General features: G+C 33.6%; 2 protein-coding genes and 1 non-coding gene across 3 annotated transcripts; 2 read left to right on the top strand and 1 right to left on the bottom strand.

Moving 5' to 3' along the window:
- Positions 1–18: 18 nt before the first annotated feature.
- Positions 19–1312, top strand: LOC141687321 (thioredoxin-like protein YLS8). The gene is made up of 2 exons (XM_074492555.1): positions 19–210; positions 785–1312. Exons 1-2 carry the CDS (start codon positions 91–93, stop codon positions 1091–1093), a joined length of 429 nt encoding a protein of 142 aa, XP_074348656.1. The 5' UTR covers positions 19–90; the 3' UTR covers positions 1094–1312.
- A 2496-nt stretch (positions 1313–3808) lies between these two features.
- Positions 3809–3881, top strand: TRNAR-CCU (transfer RNA arginine (anticodon CCU)). The gene has a single exon. It is a non-coding gene; the product is annotated as a tRNA-Arg (tRNA).
- Positions 3882–7308: 3427 nt separating this feature from the next.
- LOC141682486 (protein CYPRO4) lies at positions 7309–11662 on the bottom strand. Its single transcript, XM_074487180.1, has 2 exons — positions 9827–11662; positions 7309–7881 (listed from the first exon to the last, which is right to left on the bottom strand). Exons 1-2 carry the CDS (start codon positions 11462–11464, stop codon positions 7600–7602), a joined length of 1920 nt encoding a protein of 639 aa, XP_074343281.1. The 5' UTR covers positions 11465–11662; the 3' UTR covers positions 7309–7599.
- Positions 11663–13994: the final 2332 nt, after the last annotated feature.

The raw sequence follows: 13994 nt of genomic DNA, 5'->3' as shown, positions 1-13994 counted from the left end.
AATCACTTTAAAATTGGGGCTAATTTATAGCATCTGGAGAGAGAGACAGAGAGAGATCGAGAGAGAGATTGAGAGAGAGGGAGAGAGACGATGTCGTATTTGCTACCACACTTGCACTCAGGATGGGCAGTAGACCAGGCTATTCTCGCTGAAGAAGAACGTCTCGTCGTCATCCGCTTCGGTCACGATTGGGATGAAACTTGTATGCAGGTAACCTCTCTCTATATACCCTAATTTTCACTTAATATTACTTTATATCTATCCTTTTCTTTTTATTTTCATCAATTAATAATTAATTGCTAGTAACGTTAATTATAATACGTAATTCACATAAAAAAAACCCTAGTGTAACACTAATTATTGCCTCATCATATGAATTTATTCGTTGCAATATAAACTCGGTTTAATTGTATATAAATTACGTTTTCACGAGTAAAAAGCGTTAAGTAGGCTTATTTTTTGTAGCTGAAGTTGGTTTAATGTTTATTCGTAGCGATGCAAATCTCGATTATCTGATTCAGCTTCATTGTGTCATTATGCTATAAGCTCGGTTTAATTGCATAAATTATGTTTTTACAAGTAAAAGCTTACTTAAACTTATTTTTTGTATGTGAAGTTAGTTTGAAGTTTATTCGTTGCAATGCAAATTTTGATTATCTGATTCTGCTTCATTGTGTCATTATGCTATAAGCTCGGTTTGATTGCGTGGTTTATGTTTTTACGAGTAAAAAGCATTAAGGAGGCTTATTTTTAGTAGCTGAAGTTATTTTAATGTTTATTGTAGATGGATGAAGTACTATCTTCGGTTGCTGAGACAATAAAGAACTTCGCTGTCATTTATCTCGTGGATATTACGGAGGTGCCTGATTTCAACACTATGTATGAACTTTACGATCCTTCGACTGTGATGTTCTTTTTCAGGAACAAGCATATTATGATTGATCTTGGTACTGGGAACAACAATAAGATTAATTGGGCAATGAAGGACAAGCAGGAGTTTATTGACATTATCGAAACAGTCTATCGTGGAGCAAGGAAAGGCCGTGGATTGGTTATTGCACCGAAAGATTACTCCACCAAGTACCGCTATTAGGTCAAGTTGCTTTGTCTGATTGTTAATTTGTCATTGAGCATGAATTTGTTGGATACATTACGTAATTGTTGCATCAACATTTGCCTTTAAATGTTCAATTGTGTTCTGGATATCATTTTATCTTATGGTAAATTGTAAGACAAGTGTGGTAATTACTATAAGCCCGTGCAAGATTGTAAGTACATTAAATATGTGTGGACATGGGTATTTGTTATGCGAGGATTACCATATGGAAACTATATCTCTTTGGTTTGTATTGCTTTCACTGGTGTATTGTAATTGGGTGGAAATTTAGTAACATTTTTTAGTATTTCGCCATTATGGAAGAACTATTAGCCTAAATAGATGGAGAACTTTGCGAAATCTGCATAATTTTCAATAGCCTGTAACTGTTCGTTTTCTCATGGTTTAACATATAGACAGAATTGTGAAGTTAGTTTGTGGTGAAATATTTACAAATAGTCCGGTATCTTGATGTTTTTGACCTTGATAGTGATTTGTTAACGTGCAATGAGGATTCCGGTAGTTTAATGGCCTAATGGAACTATAACATAAATAGGACTCCAGGAATGGGTGTATATGTTTTGTAAATGGAGCGTAGGATTAGTGCTATGTAGAAAGAAGAAGCGAAGACAAGAGTGTGGATTTGGGTTGTCAAGGTTGTCAATTTGCATATAAAATTGCGAGCGAGGAATATATTTCAGTGTATTAACATAATTTAGTGAGAAAGAAATTGTACAATATAGTATAAGTATATCTATTTAGTAGGTGATTTATATACTCTACATTAAGTTTAGTCACCAGAGGGTCTTCCGTTGTGGTTTATCCATATTACATTGTAGTACTAATTTGATAATGTCTTTTCATCTTTAAGTAAAGGTGTAGGGTTTGATACTTGTTTGGAAGTTGTGTTGTATCTTCAGGTGTACTTAATTTAAAAAACTTATGTAACACTAGTTATATATTTTTGTATATGTTCAGCTGCATTTATCGGTAACATGGGTTCTAGTATTGGTCCAGTTGTTTTTCAAGGTTTAATCGATTGTCAACAACATTTTCAAGCACATTAAAATGATATCTTTCTTACAACTCCCGATAAATCTGGCACCATCTGATTAAAAGCAATCATATATGTCCCTAAAATTAACCGCAAAGCCTTTCAGCCTCAAGACCTCATCCCTGCCAGCTTGTTCCTTTTCTCTAGTTTCATGTGCCCTCCAAAGCTCCAATTGTGTCTGGGTATCCCACTCATAAAATAGCAGTAGTGCGATCTTTGGATCTCATATTCCAACAGCTGGCCACTTAGCCTCCCTAAATCCATAATGGAGGAGGGTGAAATAGTGTACTTAGGATCGCCAAGAACACTTTTGTTTCACTCTTTCACTTTTCCAACGCCATTTTCTGTTCCTCCCCATTTCTTTAGAGAACGCCTCTGATTTGTTCTACAAAGGACCAAGTTCTGGACCTGTTTGGGATCACAATTTTTGTTATTATATAAAACTTGCTCGCTAGAGAAGAGGATTCACAGATGCTTGACCAGATCCTCAAACTGTCTAGTTTTAAAATATGAGCAAATTAGAGGTTTTATAAGACTGGGAATTTGGTTGGTGGATTAGGATTCGCACTCCCTTCTCACTCTTAAGAAATAGGATTTGTACGCCCTTTTCTTTGCTTAACCCTAATTTTGAGGACCACAAATATGTTTGGCGAACATTCTTTTTTTATTAAGTTTTGGCAGTGAACCTTGTAGAAAACACTTAAGGAGGTTCTAGGTCATAATGTGAGCAATGAGGTTACTGGTCCTTGCTCACCTTGTAAGGCTCTTTTTTGCTCCACCACAGTTTGTGTCCTTGTGGTTAAAGAAGATAATTACAAGGTGCTTTGATTGCAAATATGTTCTTACTTGTGGACAGCACCGTGATGAGCTTTACTTTTGGCATCACCATTGTGAAAAACTTTGTGATGTTGGTTCGTGCCACACGTATCAGATTGTAATTAACGCCTCTTGTTTCTGCAACGAAATGCCTGAAGTTATTCGTTGTGGAGACTTGTGAAAGGACGGGTTGATGTAGGAAATGGTCTATTGCTATTCTCATGTTCTTTGCCTTGTGAGAAGTTGCTAGTTGTAGTAACCATGTTCACACATTCGAGTCCATGTTGGGATTGTGGTAAGCAATGAGCAATGAAGGATGTACTGCTGGTATGCCCTGTGGTTGGAAGAAGAGCTGTGGAAGGCATTGGTGCAATGTGAGATGTCCTCCTGTCAGAGCCTTTAGATGCACATTTGTGCTCAGAAGCGAGGTTGAGGTGCAGGCGGCAACATTCGTGTGAATCGATACGTCATAGGGGACACCCCTCCTTGCTGTGAAACAATGTTGATTGACCTGAAGTACGCTTGTGGAAGAACTTTAGTTCCTCCTCCACAGCCTTGTTGGTACACCTCCACACCTCCACACCTCCACACCTCCACAGTCTTCATCATATAATTTCTAGTTTAGTATATATATTTTTACTAGCTTTTATCCTGTATTTAAGCCTTTGTTAATTCTTGTAGTTGATAAAATAAAATATTATATCTTAATATGTTTTTGATGTTTTTGGAATCGTTATAAATATTAGATTTGAAGCTCGTTAATTCTTCATTTATTTGTGTATAAGCAGTAGAGGCTTGGATTCTCAAGACTACATTGGTGGTGAGTCAAGTTGTAAACATGTGCGCCTGTAGCTCAGTGGATAGAGCGTCTGTTTCCTAAGCAGAAAGTCGAAGGTTCGACCCCTTCCTGGCGCGATTGTTTTCACAAATTTTACCATCAAGAAGGATTTTTATGTTCATGATATTCATGTCATTATTCTTCAATGATTTTTAACGTTTTAACTGCTATTTAAATGTACTCTAAATTTAAACACACAAAATTATAATGTTTTTCTGTAATTAGGTTTGCGTATAAGAAGAATAAAATACAATTGAGGTAGAGGAGAAAGCTTAATTAAAAAACATTTGTTCGTTTATGATGATTTTAATGGTATTTTTTTGTTGAACCTTCTGGAGTTTCAAGTTCGATACATTTATAAATCTTCAGTTGACTAATATTTGTAAGTGTAAATGCAAATAATTATTTTAATAAATAGTTGTAATTTAAAATTAAGTACCAATTCCGTCTTTTCCATCTGAAAAATTATTGGAAATTATAAGGAGTACGGGTTTTTTGTAACTTTAATTTTTAACAATATAACATACATAACTCTCATATTTACCTTTTTAACAATATAAAATATAAATTTCATTTTTATATTTTCTATTGTTTACTCTTATTTCAAAACTAAGGGGGTGTATTCATTTCAAATTGTAAAAGATTGTTAATAATTCATAGATTTTAAAAGATTTTCGTTGATTTTGATGGAGTTGATCCAAAATCTTGTAGAATGTTGCAAATCCACAACTTTTTTTAAATTTAACTTATTTACACTTATTTATTTTAACTATCCGACTGTGCTCGTGAAGACGTTGATTTTATTATTTTTAATTTTTTTCTCACACATAATTGGTGACAATTTATTGATTATGATCTTTGAAGTTATTAAAGATAGATATTGACATGTAGTTAAATTCTTATTACACATAAATACTGTAATTTAACACATTTACAGTAGAACCTCGATAAATGAATATTCGATAAACGAATAATCTCGTCAAATGAATAATTTTTTCCGGTCCCCACATAATAGACACAATATATTTTTAACCTCGATAAAAGAATAATCTCGTTAAATAAATAAAATTTCTCGGTCCCAAGCATATTCATTTATCGAGGTTAAACTGTATAGTCGGTGACAATTTAAAAAGTACAGGATACAGGAAGTAGACTCATGAGAAGTTGTTGGATATTGGATTTTGGATCTTTTGGATTTCTTTTTAAGATACAAAGCCCGAAGTGAAGTCTCCTGATTTTAGTTTTGGGCTTTCGAAGCCCATTAGGTAATTTTCTTTTTGATAAAAGCCCATTCGTTAATTTGACATTTAAAACAATCACATTTATTTTTGTATTTTTATATTTTTAATCATAGGTAACCCGAAGTTACTACTCATAATTATAAATTTTCCTGGATAGGTACAATCACGTTTATTTAGCTCCATATTTTAAGCATGATATTTATGTCATAAAGCTTCAATGATTTCCAACATTTTAACGTCGTTATTAACAAAAAAAATTATGTTATTTCGTTTATGCATGACAACTTGAAAAAAAAAAGATATAAGAGTGAACTTTATTCAAAATCATGTGATCATCACAATATGTAATGGAATTTGTATAATCCTGTTAAGAAATATTTGTATTTAGTTATATGTTGAAAGAAGAAAAAAGTAAAAAAAAAATGGATTTAGTTATATGTTCAACCTAAGACGGAGAACATAAATTAAACTGCTTTTTAAATATTTAAATATGTAATAAAATTTTGGCAAAAAAATTGTGTTATAAAATGATATTTTCGGGGATAATAATTTATAAATGTGATAACAAATATAAATTACTAATTTTTATAAGTAACATTTAACTGAAAATTAAAAAGTAAACAATTGATTTGAAATTAGGTACACACATTATTTTATACAGTGGAATTTTTTGGGAAATTACCAAAAAACACGTTTTTTTAAATATTTATTTTGAAAATATGACATGTTTTTTAGATTTCATTTTTGCTTTTTGTTTTTTTGTTTGCTTTAATTTCAAAACCACAATCCCATTTAGTCCTTACATTTTCATTGGGCATCAATTCCTTTCTCTTTTCTACATTTCTCCTTCAATTTGACCATTATGGCCCGCTCATTTCCGTGCGGCGTGTGCATATGCATTTTTTGATTTTTTTTATCGTAACGCAATAGCCTGCAACCTATATATTTATATATTTATTAAGTAATATAAATGTAACGAAATATATATACTTGTTCAAAAAATTTTGGTTTTGTTTTAGAATTAACAATATCATGTTCTTCTGCAAAAAAAAAACAATATCAAGTTCAATTTGAATAATTTTTGGTTTGATTTTTTGCCTCAAAAAAAAGGAAGCACGCGAGAATATTATATTTAATTTGAACAATTTTTTATTTAATTTTTTTGCGTCCGAGAAAAGTAAGCATGCGAGAAGACCACGAAACCTAGTCAAATATGCTAAAATATCCTCCTCGGATCATTCCTATAGGGACGATCTTCGACGATCGTCTTGTATATAATTCATGTGTACTAGATTTTCTTCTAGTAGAAGAGGGTACGTATTCTTTAAATTTTGAATTTTCAAAGTATGTATTTTTAAAATTTTATATTTCCGGTTTATATATTTATGTGTGCTATTTCTCATGTTCATATTTGTCACGTATTTTATTGTCGTGCACTAAGTTGAGGTTCTTATGAAAACAATCTTTCTGATATTAAAAGTAGGGGCATGGTTTCGTACATCTTATTATGACCATGTTCTAAGTGGATATACGGGATATGTTTATTTCATTTATTCTCATTCTGCACTCTCCGACTTCCATACAAATTTACACCTAGACATTTGTATTTTAAAATAACATTTCGCATTTTTTTGATATGTTTGATATTACTTTCGCAAATAATAACAATATCCTTTAGTGCGGATAATAATAATATCTTTTACTGAAAACGTTTTTTTTTAAATTCAGATTTTATGAGAACCCGACTTTACCATCGAATATAACTTGCACATTAATTTTTTCTATATTACATATCAAAACTTGCAAATGTTAAACAAAATTTATCGAACGATCATTCAAATTTTACAACATTATATTTACCAAACACTTTTTTTCACAACGCACAACAAATTTGAAATGAGATGGGGCCTTAAGCCTCACAAAGAAGTCTCACATACGACGGACTATGTTGAAGTTGTAATAATTATAGCGTCAAGACTCAAGAGTCGAGATTATTAGTGGAGTGTACACATGAAATTGACGGACTTGATTTTATTATTTTTGTATTTTTATAAGTCGCATAGATCAAATAATAATTTGGTAGATCTGGATGTTTCATTGTTTCAAGCAAATAAAATAGAAAGGGTTTTATGTAGTTGTTTTTAATTGCTAAGAAATTATGGTTAGTTCTGTTGATTTCTGGTTCAATTGCTTAAGAAAAAAGACCGAAAAATCGAACACCCTTTCCAAATTTCAAGTAACACTGAAACTGAAAACAAAAGTAACAAACCACATAATTCCTGGCACAATTTCAAACCAAATACAACTCTCACAGTTCTCTATATCCCCTCCAAAATACACAAGGGCTAAAAGAAGCACACAAAGCAGAACACTGCACATCAGTTCCAGTTATCATCTTCAGCAGAAACAAAGTAATTTTTAGACTCCTGAACTAAGAAATTCAAAGAAAATAGAAGCAGCTTTGGCCTACAGTTAGAAACAAACCATCACCCCTAGAAAAACTAACAAACCTGTTCACATTTACATTAAAAAAACAGCAAACTATTTATAGGAACTATCGCTTTCCAGACATGCTGAAAGAGGAAACTTTCATTGGTGTCGCAACTACCAAAGGAGCTTCAGGAGAGTCTGTAAGAGCGAACTTGTCATGCATGAAGCGACTTTCAATGATGGACTCATCCTTCGGCACAATCTTATAACAATAGCAGCTCTTGAGACCTTGTTGATTCTGGTAGCAATGGTGGGCACTATTCTTCACTTGCTGAAAATTCCAAACCACACTAAACTTTCCTACTGTTGCCACCAAGTGGCGTTCTTGTTTCCCGCCTTCAGTGACCTGGATATAAAAAAGATCAAAAAATCATATATAAAATATACCTGGTATTAAAACAGATAACAACCATAATAAATATTAGCTCATTACTAAAAGATACTTAAAATTACTCAAGATAACACAAAACAATATATACTACACTTACCCAGCAAGCTATTACTAACAAGACATGATTTGTACAAACATCAGCATAAAATCATTTTGATACTATATATGCTGATTCTAACATAAGATAGCACTGTTATTATTTAGTAATCACAAATCATCATCAAGTCATAAACAGCTACATTTTTCTACCTGATAATAATCAGCATGTGTATACAGGATAAACACGAAAAAAAACTCATACATCAGCCATTTTTCACACCACAAAACAATGCCTCCTACTTTTCAGAATTTTTTACAAGAAACAGCACCCAAGGTCCATGTTTAAATTCATCATACCATATCCTGGCAATACAACAACCCTAATAATGGAAATGTGAAGCTAATCCTAAACCTCATTTCCCTTTGTTCCTGGCCTACTAACTCAGAAATAGTTAAGACTTACGAGAAAGCACACTTTAGCCTTCACCGACTTGTCAATCCAAAAAACAGGGAAGCCAGACACAAGTATAGTGCTATTCCGGCAATCAGCTATGCCGTATGACGATATTTGCCATGATCATATCTCAAAATATTGGCGGCGCCCGTTTAAGAAACTCATACTTTAAGTCTTTAACAAGGCTAAGTGCTAAACTGAAGTGAATCGGTTAACCCCCGACTTCCCAAGTACAGAAGTCAATCAGTTTACCCCGACTTCCAAGTACAGAATGAAACAAACACAGATCAAAATTCACATTGCCAAGGCAGTCAGCACGTATATACAGGATAAATACGGAAAAACTCATACATTAGCTAGAAATTTTCACAAGACAAGGCTTCTAACTTTTTCAGTGTTTTTTACAAGGAACAGCTCCCAAGGTCTAAATTTAAATTCATCAAACAACACCTGATAATGGAAACTAGAGTAAAATATCAGAGCAACCATGGCCAATCCTAAACCTCATTTGCCTTCCCTTTGTTTCTGACGTACCACTCAGAAATAAAGAGAAAGTACATTTTAGCCTTCACAGATTTGTCAGTCTAAAAGACAGGGAGGCCAGAAAGAAGCATAGTGCTACTCAGGCAATCAGCTATGCGGTTCGTATAACAATAATTTCCATAATCTTATTTCTTATCTTTAAAAATTGACTGCGCCCTTTTAAGAAACTGACACTCTAATTCTTTAACAAGGCCAAGTGCTAAACTGAAGTGAATCAGTTTACCCCCGACTTCCAATTACAGAATAAAACAAACACGGATCAAAAGTCACTATCGCCAAGTTAAAAGGAAATAATCATCTAAACTACCAATCAGTCCTTTTTCATATATAGAAAGTAATTAATTATTGTAAAATATTTGGATGCAGTAGGAAAAACATTTAGTCATTTACTGACACGAATTATTAAATTGGCCAGCTGTATATAGACTTTCATGCTTCTAAGATTAGACCTATTTAAGTGCAAAACAATTACCTAAGGAGTACATGCTTATTTATCATTCAAGTTAGTACCATCAGTCAAATGTTTCTCGTGGTTGCAGGTTGCTACACTAATTTCAACAAGTACGGAGATCACTCTGAATATTTTTTCTTAAATATTTTACTTAAAGTATCTATGAAACTGGAAATTGTATATTGGAACTGCTAGTAAGGCCCTCACATAACATATAATTTTCTTATCATGCATGATCCAGATTGTAAGGAAAATCTTTACTGGTTACTAAATGTTTCTTATACATTGGGTGCATATGAAAAGGATGGGCCAACAACTAAACACAGGGATTTTATCAATTAGAAACTGGAGTAATAAAGACAATATCAAAAATAAGCAAGACATCTAAAAAGAGTTTATAGGCAGTAGCTTACCCATGAGAATTGACCTCCATGGAACTTGTTGTTCTTTCCAGCCATATGCGAATCCACAGGGGTCAGCTTCAGCAACCTTGGAGCAGGAATCTTATTCCCCATTCTACCACCAAATCCTGTTTTAGTCTTTCCATCTTTGTCGGTAAATAGGGTGCATATAAGGATCAAATACGTGTCCGTGGTTCCCAACACCCATTTCCCATCATAAGTGACATCAACATGAGTAATCGGTGATCCCAGCCCTGGGAAAGCAGTCTTAGCTTGCCTCATAGATTTATTCGAATACAACCTAATCTTGCCATCAAGAGACCCAACCACAATCGAACCATCACCTGTAGACGCAAAACACTGAAAATTCGTCCCTCTAGAAAACTGATGCCCCTGATTCCAATGCAACACCGGAGAATTAGCACTTGCAATAGTCTGAACCATACCCGCCCTATCCCTCATATCCCACTGACACAACCTATTATCATCCAACCCCAAAAACGTACTCTCCGAATGATCCAACTGTGATCCCTTACTATCATTCGTAATATCCCTCATCGAAATATCACACCCATCCTTCTCAAACTTCCACTCCGTAACCACCCTCCCCGTCTCAATATCCAACTGATTCAACCCCGTAGCATGAGGCTTCCCCTCCTTCAACGGACTCATCAACAACATATTCGTCTCCCCCCTCATCAACAAAGCCTTCTTCGGAGTCACATTACTCCCACTCCCTCCAATCCCCCTTTTACCCCCATTATCAAACTTCACATAAACCCCCTTCCCATGAATCCCATGACTAAAATTCTTCACAACCTGAACCCCCGAACCACTAACCAAAAAACTATTATCCAACGCTCCTAACGCTAAACTCTGAATCCCACCCCCACCCGCTGTCGCCTCCTCCTCAAATTCCTCCAACAAATCCTGATCCACATTACCCCTCAAACTCGCCTTCTTCTCCCCACTCTTCCAAACCCCATCATCCGCATCCTCCCACATCGTATCATCCGCAATCTCGGGCTTATCCCACCCCAAAAAATCCTTCCCATAAACCTTCACCTTACTCTCCTCACTAGCCCTCATTCCATACACATTCTCAAACAAACAATCCGAAAACTCCCCCACAAACTTCCTATACCCCTCATCACTCCCAAATCTCATCGCCCACACGCCCCGTTCGACAAAATCAACTCTCCTTTGATCACCAAACATCTTCAATTGCATCTCAATTCCAATTCTACCCCTAACTTTACTTCCCACTCTCAACACCCAAAACTCATCTCTCCCTCCACACAACTCATCCAACTCACTTTCCCCCAATTCCTCCACCTCCTCCACCTCTTTTCGATTAGTTTTCGATATCGAATAATACGTCAATTTCTCCGCAACTATCCACTTCCCCTGCGCCGTACTCCCACCCACATGTAAATACAGCTTCACAGCATTTTCCCGCCTCTTTTCTAGGGTTTGCGATTCCTTGATTTTCAGCTTCTGTAACTTGGTATCTATGTTTTCTAGGGTTTTGCTGCTGACGTCAGCGACGGCGTCGTGGTAATCGTCGACGGCGGAGACGTCGGATTGGGAGTCGGAATCGGATTCGTAGTCGGAGAGATCGAGACCTTCGCGGCTTTGCGAACCGCCCATGGTTAATTGAAGAAAAATTTAAGGGCGTGTTTGGATGAAAAAAAAAGATGAAAATTGATTGTTAGATTGAAATGATCGTCGATAAGTGTTGTGATCGAGAATTAGAAATGAATAAATGTGTGTGTAGGTTTGTATATATAGGTGGGGTTTGGGTTTTGGTGTTGGCGTTGGTATTAAGCAGACACGTAGTATGGGTTTGCTTTGCGATGAAGTTATTATGGAATGGTGCCCGGCCTGGGTTTGAACGCGGATTTGTGCCGAGTGGAGCACCGTTTCGATTATTGTTCATTCCGAAATTATTTATTTAAAATATTATTTTTTGTTAATTTTTTTTGTTTGCTAATTTTGAAACAAATCAATAATTTACATAGTACTTGTGTGAAGGATAAGATTTACGTAAATAATATCTTTGCTCTAAAGAGTAGTGAGACTATTTTCGTAAAATCATGTGACTTGGTACATGATAAAATTATTGTGTAATAAATATAAACACTAACAACAATGACATATACCATTATCATAAATACTACTAATATAACAATAAAGTGAGATAATTGAACGAGACAAACATGAACTCATGATTGAATTCACATGGATTGTGCTTACAATTACAAGGAGGCCTCTCTAAATTTTAGATGTTTATAAAAAATAAAACAAGAAAAAGATTGTGCGTATTGCCTTGGCCCTTGATATCTTCTTGTGTGTGTCCTCAGACTTGTATTTAGGGTTGAATAAAAACCCGATCAACTCGAAAAATCGATCTAATCCACCCCTCTTTTGAATCGAACAACCTGAATCATTCGAAATCGAAGTATAAATGGGTTCATTTTTTTAAAATACCGAATATGTTGGGTTGGGTCAAGGTTTAACAAATTTAAACCCTTACTCAACTCAACCCATTATTAATTGAGTTACATTCTTATTATATGTTTAGTTCATTACATATTTAGTTCAATCCAAGTCCATAACATGTTAACTTATCTCAACACATATTTTAACCTAGTACATCATAATATGACAGTATAAGTTTAAATGTTTGACCGACGAACTATAAATTATAAACCATTATAAAACTAACTTGTTTTAATCTTCATTTATACATACATAAAAATATTTGTTAAATATAATTGCACTATATACCTTATTTATTCAGATATCTTGTCATCTGAAGCTAGATTTAAAATTTCTCTTATTTTAAATTTTAAAATAATAACTTATGCGAAGTTGACATTATGAACTACTGTGATATTTGACATTTATAGAATTAGTACTCGAATTTTGCATTATTATTTTTAATTTGATATCGAATGTTTATTCACTTGAGTGCTCACATAAAATGATAAGGGTATAACCCAACCCAACTCAATCCAACACACGACCCAACCCAATATATAAATAATAAGGTTGGGTTAAAAATATCTTTTCAAGTTAATGGGTTCAAATTTTTATAAATCAGATTAATTGGATTGGGTCGTTTTTTTTTCCCGAATCCGGTCAACCTAACCCGTGTTCACCCCTACTTGTTAGAAGAAACAATGCCAACGATTCTTCAATATGAAGAATTTAAAGATGGAGAATACTCAATGGCCTACATTTTGTAATCTCCACCAAACTTGTGAAATACCGAACACAACTTGTTCATTCAATGATACAGGATATGAGATGGGTTGATAATGTGTGACAATGATTGGTATATGAATTGTACCAGTAGATAACCCTTGCGAAGCACTGGCCGAGATCAAAATATCAATATTTAATAATGATTATAAAAAATTATTTTAATTTTTTATTAAAATATATAATAAATAAAATTGTACGATTATTGCAATTTTCTTTTAAAATATATGTAGCTTTCATTGATTCAAATTTTATTATAACAAAAAAATCAACGTTATTATGTATTTATTGTTCAAAAATACATAACTAATATTTTACATCAAAACTTTAGTCGCGACACGATTGATGGATAATTTAACAAAAAATTAAATCAACAGCACTAAGTAATTGCATAATAAATTTCTTACTGTTAGATGAATTTGTGTTTTTATATAGTTTGTGATTATATAATTTTTTCTAATAAAATATTTATTATGTATGTATAAATTTGTATTTGGTGCTAAAATAACATTCTTTAAGTATGAATCTAGAAATTACAATGTATATACGATTTTGTTTATATAAAAACAATATAAATATGTGGTATATAAAAATCAAAAAACGGGTAAATTATTACATATAGAATTATAAGTCATATATGAATAAAAAATAATAAAAATGGTATATTTAGAGCTATAGCAAGATTTAAAAAAGGGTAAAACCAAAAATAAAAAGAAGTCTACGAAAAATAGAAATATCGTAATTATAATATGTTTCCAATCTATATTTTGTTAAAAAAATAACATAGAACTCTATAAATGAAAGTGAACTATATGGGTGAAATTAAAATACAGTGTAACCGTACTAAAATGAAACCAAGTACCCTATCAAGAAATAGTTTGGAGTTCTACGAAAATAGAATTGTAATCATATT

Source organism: Apium graveolens, chromosome 9, assembly GCF_009905375.1.
Source record: "Apium graveolens cultivar Ventura chromosome 9, ASM990537v1, whole genome shotgun sequence".
In the NCBI taxonomy this organism is placed as follows: Eukaryota; Viridiplantae; Streptophyta; class Magnoliopsida; order Apiales; family Apiaceae; genus Apium; species Apium graveolens.
The sequence above is the reverse complement of the archived record's forward strand: the minus strand, read 5'-3'. Positions and strand labels throughout refer to the sequence as shown.

Excerpts from the sequence above, each read along its gene's own strand:
- LOC141687321 (XM_074492555.1), top strand. The coding sequence starts at position 91 with ATGTCGTATTTGCTACCACACTTGCACTCAGGATGGGCAGTAGACCAG. Across the intron at positions 211-784 it reads GGGATGAAACTTGTATGCAG|ATGGATGAAGTACTATCTTC; the intron begins GTAACCTCTCTC and ends TGTTTATTGTAG.
- LOC141682486 (XM_074487180.1), bottom strand. The coding sequence starts at position 11,464 with ATGGGCGGTTCGCAAAGCCGCGAAGGTCTCGATCTCTCCGACTACGAA. Across the intron at positions 7,882-9,826 it reads ATGGAGGTCAATTCTCATGG|GTCACTGAAGGCGGGAAACA; the intron begins GTAAGCTACTGC and ends TTTTATATCCAG.